General features: G+C 45.6%; 1 protein-coding gene across 9 annotated transcripts in view; it reads left to right on the top strand.

Moving 5' to 3' along the window:
* Window positions 1-20,375, top strand: part of LOC144114592 (ubiquitin carboxyl-terminal hydrolase 20-like) — a 117,575-nt gene that overhangs the window by 20,335 nt on the left and 76,865 nt on the right. For 8 of the 9 annotated variants that reach the window (XR_013311063.1, XM_077648440.1, XM_077648435.1 and 5 more), the window contains 6 exons: window positions 528-597; window positions 1,640-1,753; window positions 2,009-2,087; window positions 6,837-7,073; window positions 7,590-7,781; window positions 15,991-16,181. Coding sequence is in view for 8 of the 9 variants with exons in the window: in XM_077648440.1 (XP_077504566.1) it covers window positions 528-597; window positions 1,640-1,753; window positions 2,009-2,087; window positions 6,837-7,073; window positions 7,590-7,781; window positions 15,991-16,181 (883 nt within the window). In the remaining variant the exon portion in view is untranslated. The remainder of the gene's footprint in view (window positions 1-527; window positions 598-1,639; window positions 1,754-2,008; window positions 2,088-6,836; window positions 7,074-7,589; window positions 7,782-15,990; window positions 16,182-20,375) is intronic. The other variant, XM_077648436.1, reaches the window with a different exon arrangement.

Below are 20,375 nucleotides of genomic sequence, written 5' to 3' on the forward strand. Positions count from 1 at the left end.
AAGCTATTTTGTTGTTTCGCTCGATGTCTTGCGACTCGCTTACTTGCAACTTAATCTCAAGCCACATCAATGCAGTGTGAGCCTGGGCTCACATGCAACATACCACTGCGACACGCTTGCATTCTTCCATCTACAATGAAGTCTCCCTGTCTGCGCATTCTGCCGTGTTTACCATGTAGGCGTATTGTGGATTGACCTCTTACTTGTTTTGGATTGTGATTCTTTTTGCAGTTACTGTGTTATCATATGCTCAAATAAACTCTAGAAAGCAACTTGGAATATTATATTCGCGATAAAATAGTATTCTCAAAGTATTTGTGTGAAAATTTTCATGGAGTACAACAACATTCATCGCCACTGACATAATTTCCCAATTACTTTGTTTTTATTTGGCCGTGTGACAGTACTCACTTAAAGTGTCATTTGTTCAAGGCAAGTGCACTTCGTGAAAGTGTCACTAAATGTGCTCGTGTGACAGGGGTATTAGTCACTGACGTTATTAATGGACAATAACATTCTTGTTGCAGGACTTACTGGTCTGCAAAACCTGGGCAATACCTGTTACATGAATGCAGCTCTGCAGGCTCTCTCTAACTGGTGAGTGATTTTTTAAAAAAAAATTTTAAAAGCAAATGTCATTTGCTACTTACACAGAATTAATGCAGACACCCTTATGAAGTTTAGTGTCTTCTTTAGTTTGACATCTTTGCAGCTGAAAACGGTAAATCATTTGCTGCTTACTCAAATCAATGCAGAATGAAGTTTAGTGTCTTCTTTAGTTTGACATCTTTGCAGCTACTCACCAGCTACTCAGTGTAATTTTTTCTGAGAATGATAAATGAGTGAAATAATTGCCCCAAGAAGTTGTGTCCACAATGGCAAACGAATTTTTTGCCTCACTGCTATAATATTTAATCTTTTACTTGTTGGTTTCAAATAATGCTTCATTGTATTTCTTGCATTGTGTTCTTTTTACCTGCAACGTTGTTATATATACTTTTTCCCCCACTGTAATCCCAAACCAAAATGGTGCTGTTGGATAAATGAAGTAATTAAGATCTAGTCAGTGCTAAATAGAATGCTGACATCATTATTTGAAACTAATCAGCTTCATCGTGCTTTTTCTTTTGGCCACGCAATGTTGAAGCCTGTTTGTTGCAATTTGCTCAATGTGTTTGAAGTAAGAATAGCTTGGAACATTTAGGTCTTTGTAGGCATATGGTAAAGTGCAAATATAAATGAGTTTGTCTATTTTTAGGCATATAATATATAAGTATTATTGGGAACTGCCATGGAGTGCACACTAAATGTGTAGTTCTTGCTCGTATCATTTTGCAGTGCCATGCAGCAGCTCATGCACAAAATATAGATGCATACATTAAAAATTAACTAGGGATAGACTTGTTCTTGATTTCTTCTAGCATGAGTGCCTCAGTTTTGTGCTTCTTTGGCTACGAGGATTTACCAATTAGACTTATAGAAAACACATTGTTGCAGTAATAGGTCACTGCTATGGTTGTGTGCGTGTTAGTCTTGAACACAACTGTCTTGTGCTTTTGGCCCATTTTTGCATAATTTTAGTGTTTATGAAAAGTAGAGTGCCTGAATGTAAGCTCTACTGTTTGTTTCTTGGCATTAGCCCCCAGCTGACCAACTTCTTCTTGGACTGTGGTGGATTCGTGCAATGTGACAAGAAACCGGGTCTTTCCAAAAGCTACATGCGCCTAGTGAGAGAAATGTGGCACAAGCGCAGGTAAGTTTTAACTGTTACTAATTTCAGCGAATATGTTTGCAGACCAGACTTCAAATTCAGCAGCAAGCTTCTCTTTAATTTCGTTTCTAATTCATGCTTGGTCTTTAACCGATTTTTATGCTTTAGAATTGCTTGAATTGAATGCAAATGTTTTCATGGTGTATTTTATTCGTGCGCTTATTATATAAGCAAAGTCACATGACTTCGACACTGACGTGATAAAAAGACATTCTAATTCTCACTTCTCTTGTCTAGGCCTAGCTATGTGGTTCCTTCTGGGATTGCATATGGAATAAAAATGGTCTACCCAGTGTTTCGTGGCTACAGCCAGCAGGTAAGTGCGTCTCAGCAGCATTGTTGGGCTCTTACGAACCGCTTTTCTTTGCTACTCCGACATTCTATGTGAAGGCCTAGTGTGCCCTTGGTCGGTAACATGCAGTCCACTTTGCAAGGGGCCCTTGGAGTTCTGGGGCAAGGACAAGGCTGGGAAGCATAGGACATAGGACAAGGCTGGGAAGCAGGTTAAACTGGTGGCCTTAAGTAGCTGGTGTGTTTCGCAGTGACAGCTATTAGACCAAATGAGCACTAAAGCCTTGCATGGTGTCAATGTCTTGCCCCTCACACTTTAGCACTCACTTTCGTGCTCTCTCGGTTTGCAGATAGGTTGTTGCTTTGATGTCCACACGACTTGTATGACTCACGAAAAAGAAACACAGGATGTTCGCTGAATTCATTAGAACTAAGGATACCACACTTTTGGCTCAATTTAAAGCATTGTGTAATCGTTTGAACAATGAAATTAGGTCAACTAGGACTACTTACTGCAATAACCTATTTGATAGGGAACTCTCCAGTAATCCTAAAGAAAAATGGAAACGTCTTGATCTGCTTACTCGTCCAAACAAAATTACAACCCTGAAAGTTGAAGGTACGGAACTAAGTGGATCGTGCTTGGCCAATGCTTTTAATGAATTTTTTACCTCAGTTGGGACTCGCTCTCACAACCCTGCCTGCTCGAGATTTTTAGGTAACAAAATTTCACAATCCTTGTTTTTTGAACTGACTAATGAAAATGAGGTGTACATTAATCTAAAAACCCTGAAGGACATGGCAAGCCTCGACTCTTGCAATATCCAAACCCGTCCAATAAAATACGTCTTACATGAAATTGTGCCATGTCTAACGCATATATATAACATTGTAATTTCTGCCGGCAGTTTTCCTGCTGCCATGAAACTTGCTAGGGTGGCTGTAATTTTTGAAAAGGGAAACAGAAATAATGTAAGTAATTATAGGCCAATATCCGTTTTGCCCTTGTTCTCTAAGGGGCTTGAAATTGTAATTCATTTCCGTGTTCATAATTTCCTACAAAAACACTATTACAAATGACTGCCAGTATGGGTTCACCAAATATAGATCAACAGAACAGGTATTACTTGATCAAAAGGAGTATATATTAAGCAATATTGAATCCCAGAAGCTTACATTAGGAATTTTTGTTCACTTTAGTAAGGCTTTTGATACGCTTAATCATAATACTCTGTTTGTAAAGCTTGAACATTACGGTATACGCAGTCATGCCCTTAATCTTTTCAGATCATACATGTGCTCGCGATCACAAAATGTTTCCATCAATAATTGCCATTCTGAAGTTCTACAAATTTCAAACGGTGTGCCCCAGGGCAGTCTTCTAGGTCCTATACTTTTTAATATATATATAAACGACATAATCAACATAAGCAAAGAGATAAAATATATTACTTATGCAGACAGCACCAGTTCATTCTGCTCCTCTTCAGATATGAAACAACTGACAGACACCGCGAACACAGCACTGGATAACTTAAGGGAATGGTCCTCATTGAATTAATTATTAGTGAACCGAGAGATAACAAAGGCAATAATATTTCATTCCAAGGGCAAGGTAGTCACGAATCCTCCACAAATCCTTTTCAGCGGCACAGAACTACAATACGTCAAGGCATTCACCTCCCTTGGCATAGATTTTACTCCCAAAATGTCATGGAATACCCACATTAGCAAGATATGCATCACCCTGTCTAAATTCATAGGTATCATCGCTCGTAATAAACATATTTTGCCAGTGAAAACGAAGCTCAACCTTTATTACGCTTTTTTCTTCTTATATATAGGTTATTGTTACTTGCTATGGGGAAATACTACAGTAAAACCTCGTTAATTCGAAATCGCTTAATTCGAACTTCCGGTTAATTCGAACTGACGGCCGGGTCCCGGCAAAGCCCTGTGTATTTCAATGGGTCAAAACTCCCGATAATTCGAATATGCCGGTATCCACGTCGGTTAATTCGAACTAGGCGCCGATGGCTGGCATTGCTCCTCGCATATAGAAGTCACCTCGTAGCAAATACAATGCGCTGAAAATTTTAAAAAATGCAGAATGATGAGAAAAAAAATAAGCCAGCACGCATGTCAGCACGCACGAGGTGAGACGTGAATTTCATTGCCCGAACCAACCCTCCGGTGCATGCCGTAGCAGGTTTTCGCTGCCGGAGCGTCGAAGCATTCGCTTGTATATTTTTGGCTGACGCGCGGTCACGCGGGTAGCCACCCTACCGCGGGCGCCGCCTATGCTCCGGCCACGGTGGCTCCGGCGCAAGCCGTTGCAGCAGGTCAACTAAAGGACTACCTTGCCGATTACTCGCTCAGCGATGTGTTCAATGCAGATGAAACCGCGCTTTATTTTAAGTTGCTGCCGAACAAGACTGTCAGTTACAAAGGCGACACGTGTTCAGGCGGGAAGAGAAGCAAGGAAAGAGTGACGGTGTTGGTGTGCGCAAACGCGGCTGGCACGGAACGGTGCCGCTTGCTAGTTATAGGCAAAGCAGCGAAGCCTCGCTGCTTTAAAGGGCTAAAAACTCTCCCTGTTGATTATACTTTCAACAGAAAGTCGTGGATGACGCGAGCAATTTTTACGGATTGGCTGCGCACACTCAACAGGAAGTTCGCGGCACAGAACAGGAATGTTCTGTTGTTCGTCGACAACTGTTCAACCCATTGCGACATCAGCGGACTGAAGGCGATCCGTCTGGCATTTCTGCCGAAAAACACTACGGCTGTGCTGCAGCCTATGGACCTTGGGGTTATTCAAAACCTCAAAACACTGTACAGGCGCCACCTCCTAGAGCGGATTTTTGTGTGTATGGACAGCGGCAAATCGTACGACGTCAATCTCCTCGGAGCTTGCCACATGCTGGCAACATCGTGGAATGCTGTCAAGGCGGACACAGTCGCGAACTGTTATCGAAAGTGCGGCTTCATTGAAGGCCCAGAAGCCTGCAGCACGGCAGAGCTGGATGCTCAGTGTGATGACTCCGTCGCGCTGCACCCTGCCTACGCTGCTTTATCGGAGGGTGTTGACTTCCAGAGCTTCGTAGACGTTGACAGCGGCGTGGAGACATCGGGGCCGTTAAGCGATGCCGAGATTATTGAAGCGGCCTGCGGTGACCAGATGCCGCACAACTCCGGCGCGGCGAGCACAGCTGACAGCGATGACGAGTCCGACGGAGGCGACGATCCATTGCCACCCCCGAGTGCATGTGAAACAGCGTCAGCACTCGATCTGGCTGCGCGCTACTTCTCCGCCGATGATAATTCGGACGCTGCGTTGGAGCTGTTGGGCAAGTTGCAGACGATGCTTGTCGAGTCACGGCAAAGAAAACGAAAACAAATGCGCATCACCTATTATTTTTCTCTTTGATATGCTTTGCCAATCTGCTGTTAATAAACATGTTTTTGAAGCATAGTGTCATATTTAATCATTAAGCTTGCTGCTTACGCGAATGCATTTTGATGTTAGCTCCAACCGCATAAACAAATTAACTTTATTTCCTTCGACATTCGGGCTCTATGATTTTAATTCGCGCAATCGCCCGCCGCAAATGTGTAGTAGCGCGTAGTAAGAGATAACAATCTCAGATATGCCTTTTTTAGCTTCGGCCCGTGCTGCCGGGCGTGATGGCCGCTTTTTTTAGCACCCGCTCGTTAATTCAAACTCCGCTTAATTTGAACAATTTTCCGGTCCCCCTCGAGTTCGAATTAACGAGGTTTTACTGTACTGTGTCAAATATACAAAAACTTTTTACACTACAGAAAAAAAATGATACGGATCATTACAAATGCTTCCTTTGATGCCCCGACTCGCCCCATAAGACAGAGGTATAAAATTATTCCGGTTAATAAGCTATTTGATTACAGGTTTGCCTGCTTTAATATTAAAATCATGGCACGAAATTACCCTTTTTTGAGCCGCGTTGTTCCTCTTGTACCATATACGTCACCCTATGCAACTAGATACCATAGAATGTTTGCAATACCGAGATGCAGAACAAAGTACGGTTGTGCGATGTTAAAATATATTCTTCCGAAATGTTTGAACGCCCCTCTCTGTAGCAATTTAACAAAAATGACTTCTTCTGCACTTAAGGAACTGTTCATTGACTAGGTTGTATTTTGTTACTGTATTGAAATGTTTTTACCTGTCATTTCTCTTTTTTTTTCTTCTTTCTTTAACAATGTATAATGACTCTCATGTGTAACTGTCTCTGCTAATGCTGCCGACTTCTACGGGTGATGAAGCTTGTCAAGCGGTCATTGCGAACCGCTTTTTTTTTTCGTCACCCACGGTTTTTGTACGACAAAAGCTGAAATAAACGACTCGACTCGACATGTTCACATTCCATTGGCAAGCCATGCACAGTTTGGAGTCTTTGTGAGAGTAAACATAAATGCTGACGAAAGCCTACATTTGTTTTTGTGCATTTAATGTTGTGTGCCTTATTATGAATATTCTGGTAAGTGGCTCTCTGTTATGGCAAGTTTATCTGCAATCTGCTGACTACTGCACACTCACTTCTCCTCGAATTCCTACTTCTCATTGACTTTGCTTGAGACAAAGATCATGTATTAAGTGTAGGTGCATTTTGAATTAAAGAGCATAAGGTTCGGGGATAATTTTTTTATTGGTGTGGAGGCACTTTTTAAGCTTGGGTTGATTTCGTTGGGTGCTGTTTCTGGCCAGTTCTCATATAGCCTTGCTATGCAGGATGCGCAGGAATTTCTGCGCTGCTTCCTAGACCAGCTGCATGAGGAGTTGAAGGCACCCGTGGGGGCATTTGCACGGCTGCCTCTTGGACGGCCACGGTCACCAACTGCAGAATCTTCAGAGTCTAGCCTTTCTGAGGACGAGGAGGACTTCGAGACGTGCGACTCAGGCCTGAGCAGTGAGAAGAGCTCTTGTGGGGATGATCAGGACCTCCTGCTGAGGTCTCATGGTGGACAGGTAGGGCTCATTGTTCTCTAGGTTCACAGGTAGTGGTCATTGTTCTTAGCTTCACATATTGTTCATGTTTATCACCACCACAAAATAGACAGGAAAGCGCAACAATAGCGCTTGTCCTTTGTCTACCTTTTTCTGTCTTATTAGCTACTGATTTGTATATCTCTGATGTTTAACACATTGCTGGAATATTAAGACTGCCACTGTGTGTTTGCTGTTGAGATGCTTGAAAGAAGCTTAAAGTTTTGGGCGAGTCGGTGACACATGGTAAGCAAAGAAAGATGCAGAGAAAAAGACGACAAAAGGTATATGATGCGTGCGTGCGTGTGAGATACTCTGGTCCTTGTCTTTTTCTGCCGCGCTGTTCTGTGTGTGTCCTTATGCCTCATTTGTGTTAGCTCCATTTTTGTTTAGCCATTTTTTTTTTTGCAATTAGCTTTGTTGTAGTGAGTTTATATACTGCATATACTAAAAGCTGAGTAGTCGTAAGTCCTGTGCATTGTGCTTTGCTACATCCAGCAGGAAGATATGCGAATGATAGTAGAAGAAAAGGCTGGTGGCGACTGGCCCACCCTGGATTCTTCTGCCCCTGGAGGAAGTAAGGGCCATCGGGCACGCAAGATGGCTGCTGCTCACCGCCTCTGCAGTATTGTCTCTGACGTCTTCGATGGCCGCATCCTGAGCTCAGTACAGTGCCTCACATGCGACACTGTAAGTGTAATGCTTGGCTTGTGCACCTGCCTTATATTACCGCACATAAGTTCACTTTTGAAGGAGTTTGACCTATACCTAGAGCCGACCTATTTGCAGGGTCTAAGGCAGTTTTGGCCGAGTTGCGGGTAGTACACGCCCCACACCGGTGCTCGTTCCTGCCAGGGTGCATGGATCTGCATGTCTCATAAAGAAAAATAATTCATTTGTATGCAAATCGGTTTTGCTAATGAAAATTCCAAGTGCATGCCGTTTACTTGGCTCACTTACGGTGGTAGTAACTTTTGTGGCTGTGTAGTAGGTAGCGTGAAAGAAAACTACCAGCAACCTTCATAACGTGCGTCACACTGTAATCCCAAATTATAGGACCATTTGCAGCTCGGTTTGTCAGTTTCTGTGCTAGTCAGCCAGGCTTGCACGTGATTGTAGAAGGTAGGAAGGTGCACCATGGTATCGCCTTTAGTCTTTATTTGCCTCTGACTACTGGCTTTGCGGTTCTGTTGTTATGTGTCTGCTGCTTTGAACTTGTGTGTGCTGCTTTGAACTTGTGTGTGCTGTAATGCTATCCTGCGAGAAACTACACAATAGTGTAGATGCACATCTTCCCTCTCTGGCTGTCGGGAGGGGGTCTATTTTCATTTGGAGTCTCAACTTTTTTTTGGCCAATGAGGGCTGCGAAATGCGAGCATTAACCTGTATGGAACAATACATGTGTACGGTATGTTGCTTTCTATATATTATGACTTTTAAAACACATGCAGCAAGGCGGCAGAACTGTGAGTCTGGAGCCTGCATGTCTTATAACCCTCTCACTGAAGAGGTTTTTCTCTTCTGTTTCGAACCACGCCTTGCGATTCATTTTTGGCGCTGAAAAAGTGCAACTTGTTCTCTCTACACACATTTCCTCAACCCACGACGTTTGACTAGCCTGTTCGGAGTATTGAAGTGTGGGATCACGGCAAATAAAATTCTGATGTTTAAAGGGGCCCTGAAACACATTCCGAGGAGAGCACATCAACTAGCTCAGTCAGTGCATTGTGTTGTCATGAACACATGTTGTCATGAATACATTTCTACCCACAGCAGAGAACCCACAATCATGCATGAAAGTTGATGAGCCCTTTCCGGCGACTTTTTCATGCTCGCACCCTCCTCCATCACACTGCTCCTGCATATACCAGTTCAGGTTAGGTTCTTTCAGACATCAGGAAGCTACCGTGGCCACGGCCAATAAGCAGCATAGCTCCGGCAGATCAGGAAGCTCCGCTCTCGGCGATAGGGCCGACAGAGGAGCATCGACCTTTCAGCATGTAAAAAGTGATGTGAGAAAAGGGAAAGGCATGAAGCCGCTGTAATTCAAATTTTAAGTACAGACAACTCAGCTTCTATAAAGTGCATCAAAAAAATTCTGCTGGAGGATATTTGTGAAGCGGCGTCCAAAATCGCAGGCATACCGCTTTAAACTTGCTTTGAGAGGCAACTACACACTTCAAACCAAACTTCCTTGTCATGCCACCTTGGGGAACACAGGCATGTTTGGTATTGCTGCATCTGTGTTCTTTGTCATCATCTGATGAGCATTAGCTGAGAACAAAGTAACATTGGTGTCCATGTCATGTTCTGTGCCACTTTTCTCTATCAAGACTTAGATTTTTGTACCTGTGAAATTTTTCTAAGTTTTGTGCCTCCTTGCTGCACTGTCAGAATAAATGACAGCTGTGTGTGAGCTAATATGCAGTTGCATCAACAGAGCATGCATACCATACCGTTCTAGAACGTTACAGTCACAATTAAATGATTTTGATACTCTTATTCTTATGCAGCAGATCTGTACAGGGGGTGTTTGTGAGTATTTGAGTCAAATTTAAAAGCTCTGCATAGACCTGTAATTTTTAAAAATTGCTGCTCGCAACCGATTAAAGTGACACCTCAGCTGCCGCGGTGGCTGAGTGGTTATGGCGCTCGGCTGCTGAACCAAAAGACTCAGGTTCGATCTCGGCCGCGGCAGTCGAATTTCGGTGGAGGCCTGTGTAATGTGCGATGTCAGTGCACATTAAAGAACCCCGGGTGGTCAAAACTTCTGGAGCCCTTCTCAACAGCGTCCCTCATAGTGTGAGTTGCTTTGGGACACTAAACACCCCTATAAAACCGCGCTTTCTTAGTTGCCCGTCCCACAGCACATCGTCCTCCATGGAAAGCCCGCACTTCCTAAATGATTGCACCACAACATCACGTGGTACGGCCGCCCAAGCGGAAATCACCCATCCGCACACAGCCTCCAGGGAGGCTCTCTTCACATGCCCCGTTGGCGTAAGTTCCCGCCCTTCCGCCGCCAGCCACTCGTTATACTCACGCCGGAGCAAGTCCTTGAATGGCTTGTTAATGCCAACATCTAGCGGCTGCAGCTGCCCCGTCAGACTGCCGGGAATCACCAGCATATCTGTATGTTCTTTTCGTAGCTCTGCCTTCACTTTCGTGGTAAGGTGGCCGCAAAATGAGTCCAGCACGAGGAGGTTCGGATTGCGATCTTTGAGGGATACCCCTGTCCTCAAAAGCCACACCCAACGGTACCAATCAATAACTAAGTCGTCCGTCATAAAGCCTTTTTCATTCACTCTCACAGTCACACCTTTCGGGAACATTTCCTTTGGCATAATTTTTCTCTTGAAGACGATGTACGGTCGGAGCTTTGTGCCGTCTGCCAAGCATGATAGCATAACAGTGAACCGAAGTTTCTCATTTCCTGTCATGAGAAGCTTAACCTCGCGAGCTGCCCTCACGCTCACTGTTGTGCTGCTCATCATGTGGAAGTAGACGGGAGTCTGGTCTGCATTGCCGATTTGGTCGAGCAGGTATCGCCGCGAGTCGCAGAGCTTGAGGTAGTGCCTATGGAAGGTGAGAACTTTCTCCTCGTAAGCAGCAGGCAGCTTCTGGCATACACTAGTACGCCGATGAAGAGAGAAGCCAGCCCTCTTCATAAATTTCGAAGCCCAAGCCCTGCTGGCTTTGAAGTCTGTTCGGAGTATCCCAGCTTCCGCAGCGAAGACCCGGGCTTGTTGCGTGATTATTTTGCGTGTCACTGGAAGGGACCGATCACGTATTCCGGTGACATACGCTGCAAGCTTGACCTCCAGCTCCAGAAAGCACTCCGACTTCGGCCCGTGGAAACCTCTTCGCCTGGAGTCGCAGTTGAAAATTCTGTCTCGCTGCTTCCACCACTCCCGCATCAACCGTTCAGAAGCATCGAACTTGTGGCCCGCCGCGCAGTTGTTGGTTTCTTCGGCGTATATGATGGCCTCCCTCTTGAACGCTGCAGTGAATGAGCTCCGAATGCTTTTCGAACTTGAAGAGCTCATGGCAAAGCACGCGGCCGGCAGTTGAGTCAAATGCACCAACTCCAAGCACCACCAAACAAAAAGTGATCGGTGTCGGGGTGTCGGCTCTTCCAGCAAACATCGGCATTCCCCAGAAGCGCCGCCGTTATGCGTGTAATCGTCTAGCCGCCGTATTACGCAACCAACTGAAATAGTGGCTCTTCCATCAGCTAGCGACACTCCCGGGCGCTGGCGCAGACTCCGTGATTGGTACAGTGGCCCTTCCTTAACTGTCGATACTCTTGCGAGTGAAATGAAATGAAATTTGTTTTTGGAGAAAGGAAATGGCGCAGTATCCGTCCCTAATCTCGGCGCCGTAAGGGAAGTGATAAAGGAGGGAGTGAAAGAAGAAAGGAAGAACGAGGTGCCACAGTGAAGGGCTCCGGAATAATTTCGACCACATGGGGATCTTTAATGTGCTGTACTGACATCGCACAGCACACAGGCGCCTTTGCGTTTCACCTCCATCGAAACGCTGCCGCATTGGCCAGGTTGATACCCGGGTATCCTGATCAGTAGCCGAGCGCCCTAACCACTGAACCATCGCGGCGCATAATAGTGTGCGCAGTAAAAGTAAAAAATTAAAAATCTTTGCCAAAAAGTCCACGGAATACCGGAATGCTACGCTTGGAGCCGTAGAGCAAACAAAAACTTGTAACCTCGCAGTATCGTCCCTGATAGATCGTTTTTCTTGCTTTTATTGGCAGTTCAAGGTTTTGTTTCGATTGTAAGTCGACCCCCCCACTTCGGAATTTTAAATTTCAAAAAAAGGGTCGACTTACAATCGTGTAAATACGGTAATGGGGTAAGGGGCTTCCAAATCACGGAAAATGACCAAAAATTCAATTATTCAAAAGGTTGTATCCACTCGTATGACTCATTTTCTATGCTGTCACGAAGTTTCTTTGAGGAAACCTGCCAGGAGGTACTAAAAAAAACTTTTATCTACCACGGTGGCACACGTGCTATGTGTCTTGAAATTTGTTTTTTTTTTTAACCTCCCTATGTTGCAGCACAGTGACTGATTCGCACTGTCTTGAGCTCAGCGGAAAGCTTGTTTCTCCGTCATATGGCGCCCCCAGCTCGACTCCACGTCCAAAAGCAAAGACTGACCCGAAAGACGCGGATTCGATCCCGGCCGCGGCATTCAAATTTCGATGGAGGAAAAATTCTAGAGGCCTGTGTACTGTACGATGTCAGTGCACATTAAAGAACCCCTGGTGGTCGAAATTTCCGGAGCCCTTCTCTTCGGCATCCCTCATAGCCTTAATCGCTTTGGGACATTAAGCTTCCGTAAACCAAACCGAAAGCAAAGATACAAAAAGTAAGTTTCAATGTCTCGCTATGTGATTGCCATGTGTTAGCATTGGTCTCCTCCGTAGTTGTCCCCTAGCAACCAGCGGATTCTACATGGGAGTCCGTGAAGCGGCATTTGCTTTTGCACTGGATTGGCTGCGCTCGCTCGGTAGTCCCGTATCATATTGTTTTGGCAGTGCCATAAAGTAGAGGAGGTGCTGGTTTTGGATTTCAGCTTCTGCCCTCATAGACCGACACTCCTTTAATAAGAAGTACAAAAGGGCGCATTGTTGCGGCAGCCAGAAGCAAAAGACTTCTATGGCCAAGAATGGAAAGAATACTTTTCTGCTGGCTGGTGTGAGTGAATCTATCACCGAAAGTGTCATGAATGCGCGTCCAAGCTCTTCAAGTTCCACTGGCCGAGCGTGTGCAGAAAGTGGCTTGGTCGTTGGACGGTATGGATGTGCAACAGAGTTTGTGCACTAGCTGGCAACAGCCAATTGCAGCCATCTGAAAAGCATGCTAAGTCAGGAAGAGGCCAAAAATCACTATCAAAAAGACGCTAAGGACTGTAACTGATGTCCCATCAGCAGAAATAAATGCGATGGTCAACTTTGAATGCATTTTTCTCAGTGTTGTTTTCCTCTCTTGTTCCTCATTTTGTGCATCAGATTCCTTTGCAACAATTTCTTTTATTTTGACAGCATTTGTTTTGTTACACTCTTAAAACCATACTGCCAGTCGAGACAACAATCTCTGTTTTTCAATTCTGTAGCTTTTGAATTTCTTTTGCAAAATATTTTTTGCAAGAATTGAAGACTGTAAATTTGTGTTCTGCTGGAAAAAGTAATGATAGTCGATTTCTGTAGTTAGGCCAAATGTGAATTAGGCACACTAGCGATTCGGTTTTCACTTCGATTCTGGTGTTCACATCGTATTCATGGATGGCAGTTGTTCAGATCGCGAGAATGGGTTAATGTTCATACATGCGGAATTGGCCATTCTGTACATTCATAGATCCCTGAGAGTCTTTCTGCAACTCCTGGTGCATTGGTGTAGCAGCCAAGTGATGCACCACTGCCCATCTGTGGCAGGAGTTGCCATCGTTGGGACTTGGGTTGCTTGGGTTGGGTTGCGATCCAGGTTGCTCTTCCTGAGCAGTTTCTCACGATTGAACTAAGTTGCCGCCTGACACGGGCAGGCGGGCCACAAAGCAGGCTTCAGACACACAGACAAACACACAATGGCTAAATGTGGGGAATGGCCACTATAAGGGCTAATGCACTAACAAAAATCTAAGTGCATCTTGACCTGTAGCATGTCTGTAAAAATGCAATTAATTTGGAACCAGCCTTCTTCCAAATTTTGCTTCTGCAGGCTTTTCACAAGAATCGGGGAGAAATAAATCTTAGAAAGAAAAGTTCTTGAGGCATAAGACATTTTTTTTTAAAATAGACATAATAGTATTTATAATATGCTCAAAAATTTGGGTATAAATCCACCAAGAAGCAAAAAAACTATTGTTTAAAGCCACCTTTCCCTTGAAAACAAGCATGTCTTGAAGTTGAGGCCCATACTGCACTGCCCATTCTGAAGTCTCAATAGACACCTACCTAAAGACTCTCATCTCATGTGAGCAGGGCACGGCTTTCAGCAAAAAAATTATTTTTTGATCGATTTACATGGAAATTTTTGAGCTTATTCGAAATAATATTGACTATTCTGACAATTTAATTTTTATATGTGAATATTTTTGCTGCAATATATTTCCTCCTTGATTTTCGTGAAAAGTATGCAGAGTTTAAAAACGTGGGAGAAGGCTAGTTCAACAGGACTTGTCGGGCTAGTTGGTGTGTGTCTGCCTCCCTTTCGTCCGTGTTCTTGTTGCGCAGTTCGTCTTTTTTGCTAGTTCAACATTCATTGCATTTCTACTGGTTTGCTACGACTCTACATATGCTTAATTTTTTTCCCCCAAACAAATATTTTCAGTTTGGAGAAGTAAACTTTGTACAAGGAATTTATAGTTCACAGAACAGGAAAACCAAGATGTTTTGACGTGCAGTATGGTTCTGGGAGTGCAACAAAACAAATGCAGTCAAAATAAACGAAACAGCCACAAAGAAATTTGCTGCGCAAAGCAATAAGTCAGAAAAATAGCATGGGGAAAAGGCATTCAGAGTTGACCACCGCATTTATTTCTCCTGATGGCACATCGGCTGCAGTCCTTAGTGCTTTTCCGACTTAATGTTTTTGGCTGCCTCTTCGCATGGCGAGCTTTTCAGCTGGTTGTAATCAGCTGTTACATGTTAGCAAGAGTGAATGGCGAACTCTGTTACACATTCATAGCATCCAACAAGCAAGCCATTTTCCGCACACGCACTGCAAGTGGAGCTAGAGTTTTGGATGCACATCCATGATGACCTCAATGATAAGTTCACTCGCAGTAGCTAACAGAGAACTCTTCTATTTTTGGTCGTTGGTAACTTTCACTTGCGCCTACTGTAAGAATGCACCATTTTCTATGATTGCAGAAGTCCAAACCTAAAACCAGCACTTCCTCTATTTTTTGGCCCTGCTAAAACAATATAATCTGAAAGGCAGCCAACCGATCGCAAGAGCAGACGCCACTTCATAGATCCCCTCGTAGAATTCATCGGTTACTAGGGGAAACCACATAGAAGATCAATGCTGGTGTGTGACAGTCACATGGAAAACCTTGAAACTTGGTTTTTGTATCATTGCTTCTGGAGGTGGAGCCGTGCTGTAGCGCCAGATTTAAAGGCAAGGAGACAATCTTTCCGCCAAGTTCAAGACAGTGCTGATCGACTGTGGTGCCGCAAAGACACCAAGGTTAAAAAAAACCCGTTTTTTACCCTTTCAAGATATACGGCATGCACCACCACGGTTGGTAAAGCAACTTTTTTAAGTAGTACTTCCAGATAGGATTTCGCTAAGAAACTTCGTGACAGCATGGAAGAGAAGTCATACGAATTTTTGGTCATTTTTTGTGATTTTAAAGCCACTTCTCCCTTCAAGGGATTAATAGAGGAGAGGTGGATAGCTTCTGCTCATAGTTTTATGCCTCTGCTGTCGATCTTAAGGTCCTGGGATCAGATCCCAGCCTTGACGGCTGCATTTCAGTAGAGGTAAAATGCTATAACACTTGAGTGCTGCGCGATGCCAGTGAGCCTTAAAAGAACCTTAAGTGGTTGAATAATAATCTGGATCCCTCCACTATGGCGTTCAACATAACCCATATGCAGCGGCTGCTTACTTAGGAAGTTGTATTGTGTAAACTCTCTCCTTTTAATTTTTCTATGATTTTAGCGCGTGGTTGACCTGGGTTAGGATATTAGTGACACTTGTTTCTATTTCCTGTTTTACTTTTGGGTCATAAATATGCAGTGCCATTGCAGACATTGATACCATAGCATGCGAGTTTTTGTGTGGTTCAGTGGGCACTTTTAAGTGAAGTCCATGCAGCTGTGCGATAAGAGTGTGCAGAGTGGCCGGCAAGTAAGCAGTGACCCTGTCCACAGGTGTCAACTACGCGAGAGACATTCCAGGACCTGTCGCTGCCCATCCCAAGTCGGGACCATCTGGCTGTGCTGCACGCAGCGCAGGGCAGCAACACCTCTGGCGTTCCAGGGGCCCACACGCGGGCCACACTGGAGCACCAGCAGGGCTGGCTGTCTTGGATTCTTGGGCGCATGTTCTCCTGGGTTTTTGGGCAAGTATTCTTACGTGTCTTCTAATGAACGCACCCAGCTGCATATCTGTCTAATGCCATGAATGGAGTGTTCTTTTGCTTAAATAGTGAAGGTCATCTAAGCATTGCTTTTATGAGGCTTAAAGTGCAGGTTTCTGAAATGGCACTGGAGCAAGGCAAGGACGCAACATGGGCAGTGACTTAACAACCAACAGATTTATTTGCGAGGAACAAAATGCAACATAGAGGAAAACCCAATACTGCTCCAGGCAAGAAAGTACTGGAATGTCTACTGCAGTGTCGTTCTAAATCCTGGCACGAAAAAAAAAAGGTAGTAAATGGTGCAGCAGTTGCCCTCTTTGTCTGTTGTTGCAATCTTAATATCTCTGCTGCATTTTGTGGCCTGTAAAATAGAAATTATCCTATAATAATAGCACCTGTGCTTTCAAAATTGCCATACCACGTCTTAGTACTTAAGAGTATTAAAGTGTTGAAACATGCCATGTCCTAGCATTTAGAGTATGACAGTGTAGAAGGTTAGATGAGTTGGTTGTAGACCACCGTAAAACAGCGCAGCCAAGACAAGGACACAGGAGCAGTTGAACACACGCATGCTGTACATATGACACCACACCAGCTATAGTTGGGTACAACTCTTAAAGAATGCAGCAGCAAATGCTCCTCAAAGGAGGTCCTCCAGCCAACGGCATTTACCGATTGTCATGACATCACTGTCAATCCTGTTAGTCCGTGGTTAATCTCTTTGCACCTGCTAGCCCCCCTGGGATGTCACACTAGCAGATGCAACCGGATTATCCTCTGCGTGATGGCAATGACAAGCGGCTGACATTGGCTGGACGGCTTCGCTTAAGGTCATTTGCCGCTGTGTTCTTCAGTTGTATGAGACAGCAGATCACTTTTGAAACAGCTCAATTAGGGGTCAGATGGGAGGCAAACAAAGCAGATGGGACAGGCGCTCTCCCATCAGCTTTAATCCAAACAGCTGAACTTCAAACCCTTGTAACTTACTTGTATTCATTTTTCTTCCTTCTGCTTCTCACAGCCCACCTTTGTGCACCAGCGTTCTTATCTCTGCGATGTGCCAAGCTTGCCTTTTCATTTTGGTTTCCTTTCGTTTTTCTTTTTTACTGCCTCGGTTATCTTTGGAGCGCCTGCCATAGAGATGGTGTATGCTTTCTTGCATGCTTTCAGGTATTCTTTTCTATCTGCTATATTTTTCAGCTCACAGTCTGTTTGCACTTTTTAAGTGCCCCCCGTTTTGAAGACTTGGCGCAGAGGCTGTGCTTCTATGGCATTTAGCTATGATGAGAGCTCGAGTTCGTGCGGTCAAACGCCATGGCAGCTGCATTTTGATAGAGGTGAAATGCCATAACGTCCGTGTTCTGCGTGATTCCAGTTGACAAAAAAGAGCCTTCGGTGTAGCCCTTCTCTGCAGAATCTCTTATAGTCCATGTGGAGCTTTGGGATGTTGCCATACCATTTTTGAAGCCCTGTAATAGCAGTGTTTTCTGTATACAATGCTGTGTTCTGAAAACTTTTCTATACAAGTTTTCTAACTGTAGACTCTTGTCAGACATCAGAGAACGATTGAAAGGGCTGATGCTAAAATGCCAAAAATGTCGAACTTAGTGCAGTGCAAAAATAGTATATTGTTTGAAGCAGAGAAAATGCGATATAATAGCAGTTTGCAGACCCTTGTTAAACATTGAAGGTTCGAGCATGGCCATGCTAGTCAAAAGAGGCATGTACTTTTGGATTCTTGTGTTGTGCGATAAAATTAGCATACTGTGCAGAGCAGGTCAAAGCAGCACACTGGCAGGGCACCAGAGGGTGATCAGAGGCATGCCAAACTAATGTTTGTGGTGCTTTCTTGTTGTAGGGCTGAGGAATAGAAAAGCCAAACACAGTCAAAACTGCGTATTGTGAATTCAGGTGTTTCAATTGATTGACATGTCCCGTTGAAAATTTCATGCAAATGTGCAGACGTGTTCGCACCTGTAGCGAACTCCCAATGGTGGTCAGTACATTCAATATTCCGGACAGCACGTCGTGCAGTGCTCCCCACTGGAACGGTCTTTATTAGAACAATTACCCATTGCATGTCACTGTCCCCTTCCATGAGGGAAGACTTGCTTAGAAGGACACCAGTCATATTGTTCATGTGACTTTGAGCTGATCTTTACCAAAATTTAGCCCTTTGAAAGCATCAAAGGGAGCTGACAAGAGGCCGCAGGGATGGGTGCAAGGAATGGCTGGAAAATGCATCACAGGCATCACAGGCCATTGCGGAAATGTGCGATGCCTCTTGCGCTGCTGATTCCTCGGCCTAGAAGCATTTGCACGTTCCCCTCGATGATGGCTGCAGCGTTAATGGCTTTCGTGACACCTACGGGCACGATAACGCTTGATCGGGGTGGGACGCTCACTTCTTCCTCCAGGACACTCAGCGCAACGCGATCTTCCCCAGTTTTCATCGAAGCGATGGCTTCGTCCGTCGAAAGCGTGATCTGCTTGGATCGGAGGTCGATGATCGCCTGGTGCTCATTAAGGAAATCCATACCCAAGATCACTTCGCGGGAGCATTGCGGTAGCACAATAAAGGTCGCAGGATAGGTACGTCCTTTGACAGTCACTCGCGCCGTGCATCGTCCTGATGGCGTAATGAGGTTGCCTCCTGCGGTGCGAATTTGTGGGCTGTCCCAAGCCGTTGTGACTTTTCTTAGCTGCGCAGCGAATGTGCCATTCATCACCGAGTAATCGGCTCCTGTGTCGACTAGAGCGGTAACTTCCCTGCCGTCGATAGTCACTTCTAAGTCGGAGATCCTGGCTCTTGCATTGCATGTCGCTCTCGGCGTTGGGTCACGGCTTCGTCGCGTATGCAAGTTGCGGGTGGGGCGTGTGGTCGAAGCTCTTCTGGGTGGCGGCGTTGTTTTCAAGGCAGCCTGCTTCGTGGTCGGGGTTCTCATTGTGTGCGGCGTCGGTGCAGCGAGTGCCGGTTCTTCATGCGGAGTCGTGGGTGCAGCGTCTTCATGGGGCGTGGTCGGTGGAGGATCTTCGGCGTTTCGCTCTTGAGCAACCTCACCTCCAGAGGTTGCTGCCTTTAGTTTCTCCTACGGGGGCTGGGAGACCTTCCTCGTACTGCGGCTGCGTAGCTGCGGCGTGGCGACGCAAAGCGAGAGGTTGACGGCGATGGTGAGCGCGAAAAGCGGTTCGGCGTGTACTCTTCTCGACGCAGGCACTCGTCGATTTCCTGCGGACGTTGTCCGAAGCGTGGTCGTGGGGCGTTAACGGCAAATCCTCGAAGACCGATACGTCGGTACGGGCAGTGACGAAGAATATGGCCGGCCTCACCGCAATAGAAGCACAACGGCCGGTTGTCGGAAGTCCTCCAGGCGTCGCATTTCCTGGGGCTTGAGCGTCGGTCATAGGCTGGGTGGGCGGGGGCTGGGATGTGGCGTTGTGGAACAAGTGGCTCATCTCGGGGAGGGCGTCGGGGCTGTCGTTGGGGCTGAGCAGTCCTTACTGCAGCTGCATAGGTCATGGCCTGGAGTTCTGTGGCCGTTGGGGTGCCAGTGCCTGTTGCCCTTCTTCCCGTACCACGTCCATCAGAGTCACTGCTTGTGACTGTGGGGAGGATGGCAGTTATCGGCGTAGCTCCTCTCGGGCGATTTCGCGGATAACTTCCCGCAAGCTGTCGCTGGTGGTGGCCGGCGTGTCCGAACAGATTGCACAGGCAGAGGAAGGGCGGTTGTGCTGCCGAGCTCGGATGTCGAGGGTCTTCTCAATCGTGCAGGCTTCTTGCATGAATTCTTCGACTGTTTTTGGCGGCTGGCGGACGAGGCTGCCAAAGAGCTGTTCTTTTACGCCGCGCATTAAAAACTGAACTTTTTTTTCCTCGGTCATCCCGGGGTCGGCGCGGCGAAATAGGCGCTTCATATCCTCGACTTAACCGCGGACGGGCTCATTCGGAAGCTGGATCCTGGGCTCGAAGAGTCGTTCGGCTCTTTCTTTCCTCACAACACTGGTGAATACCTTCAATAGTTCTCTCTTGAATAGCTCCATGTCGTGAGGGACGACTCGTAGTTTTTGTTTCACGTGCGTGCGGGGCCATCCAATGAGAAGAACTCGTGTCCAATTTTTGCCGCATCATCCCACTTGTTGAATGACGCCACGCGCTCAAATTGATCCAACCAT

The sequence above is a fragment of the Amblyomma americanum genome, chromosome 1 (genome assembly GCF_052857255.1).
Source record: "Amblyomma americanum isolate KBUSLIRL-KWMA chromosome 1, ASM5285725v1, whole genome shotgun sequence".
NCBI lineage: Eukaryota > Metazoa > Arthropoda > Arachnida > Ixodida > Ixodidae > Amblyomma > Amblyomma americanum.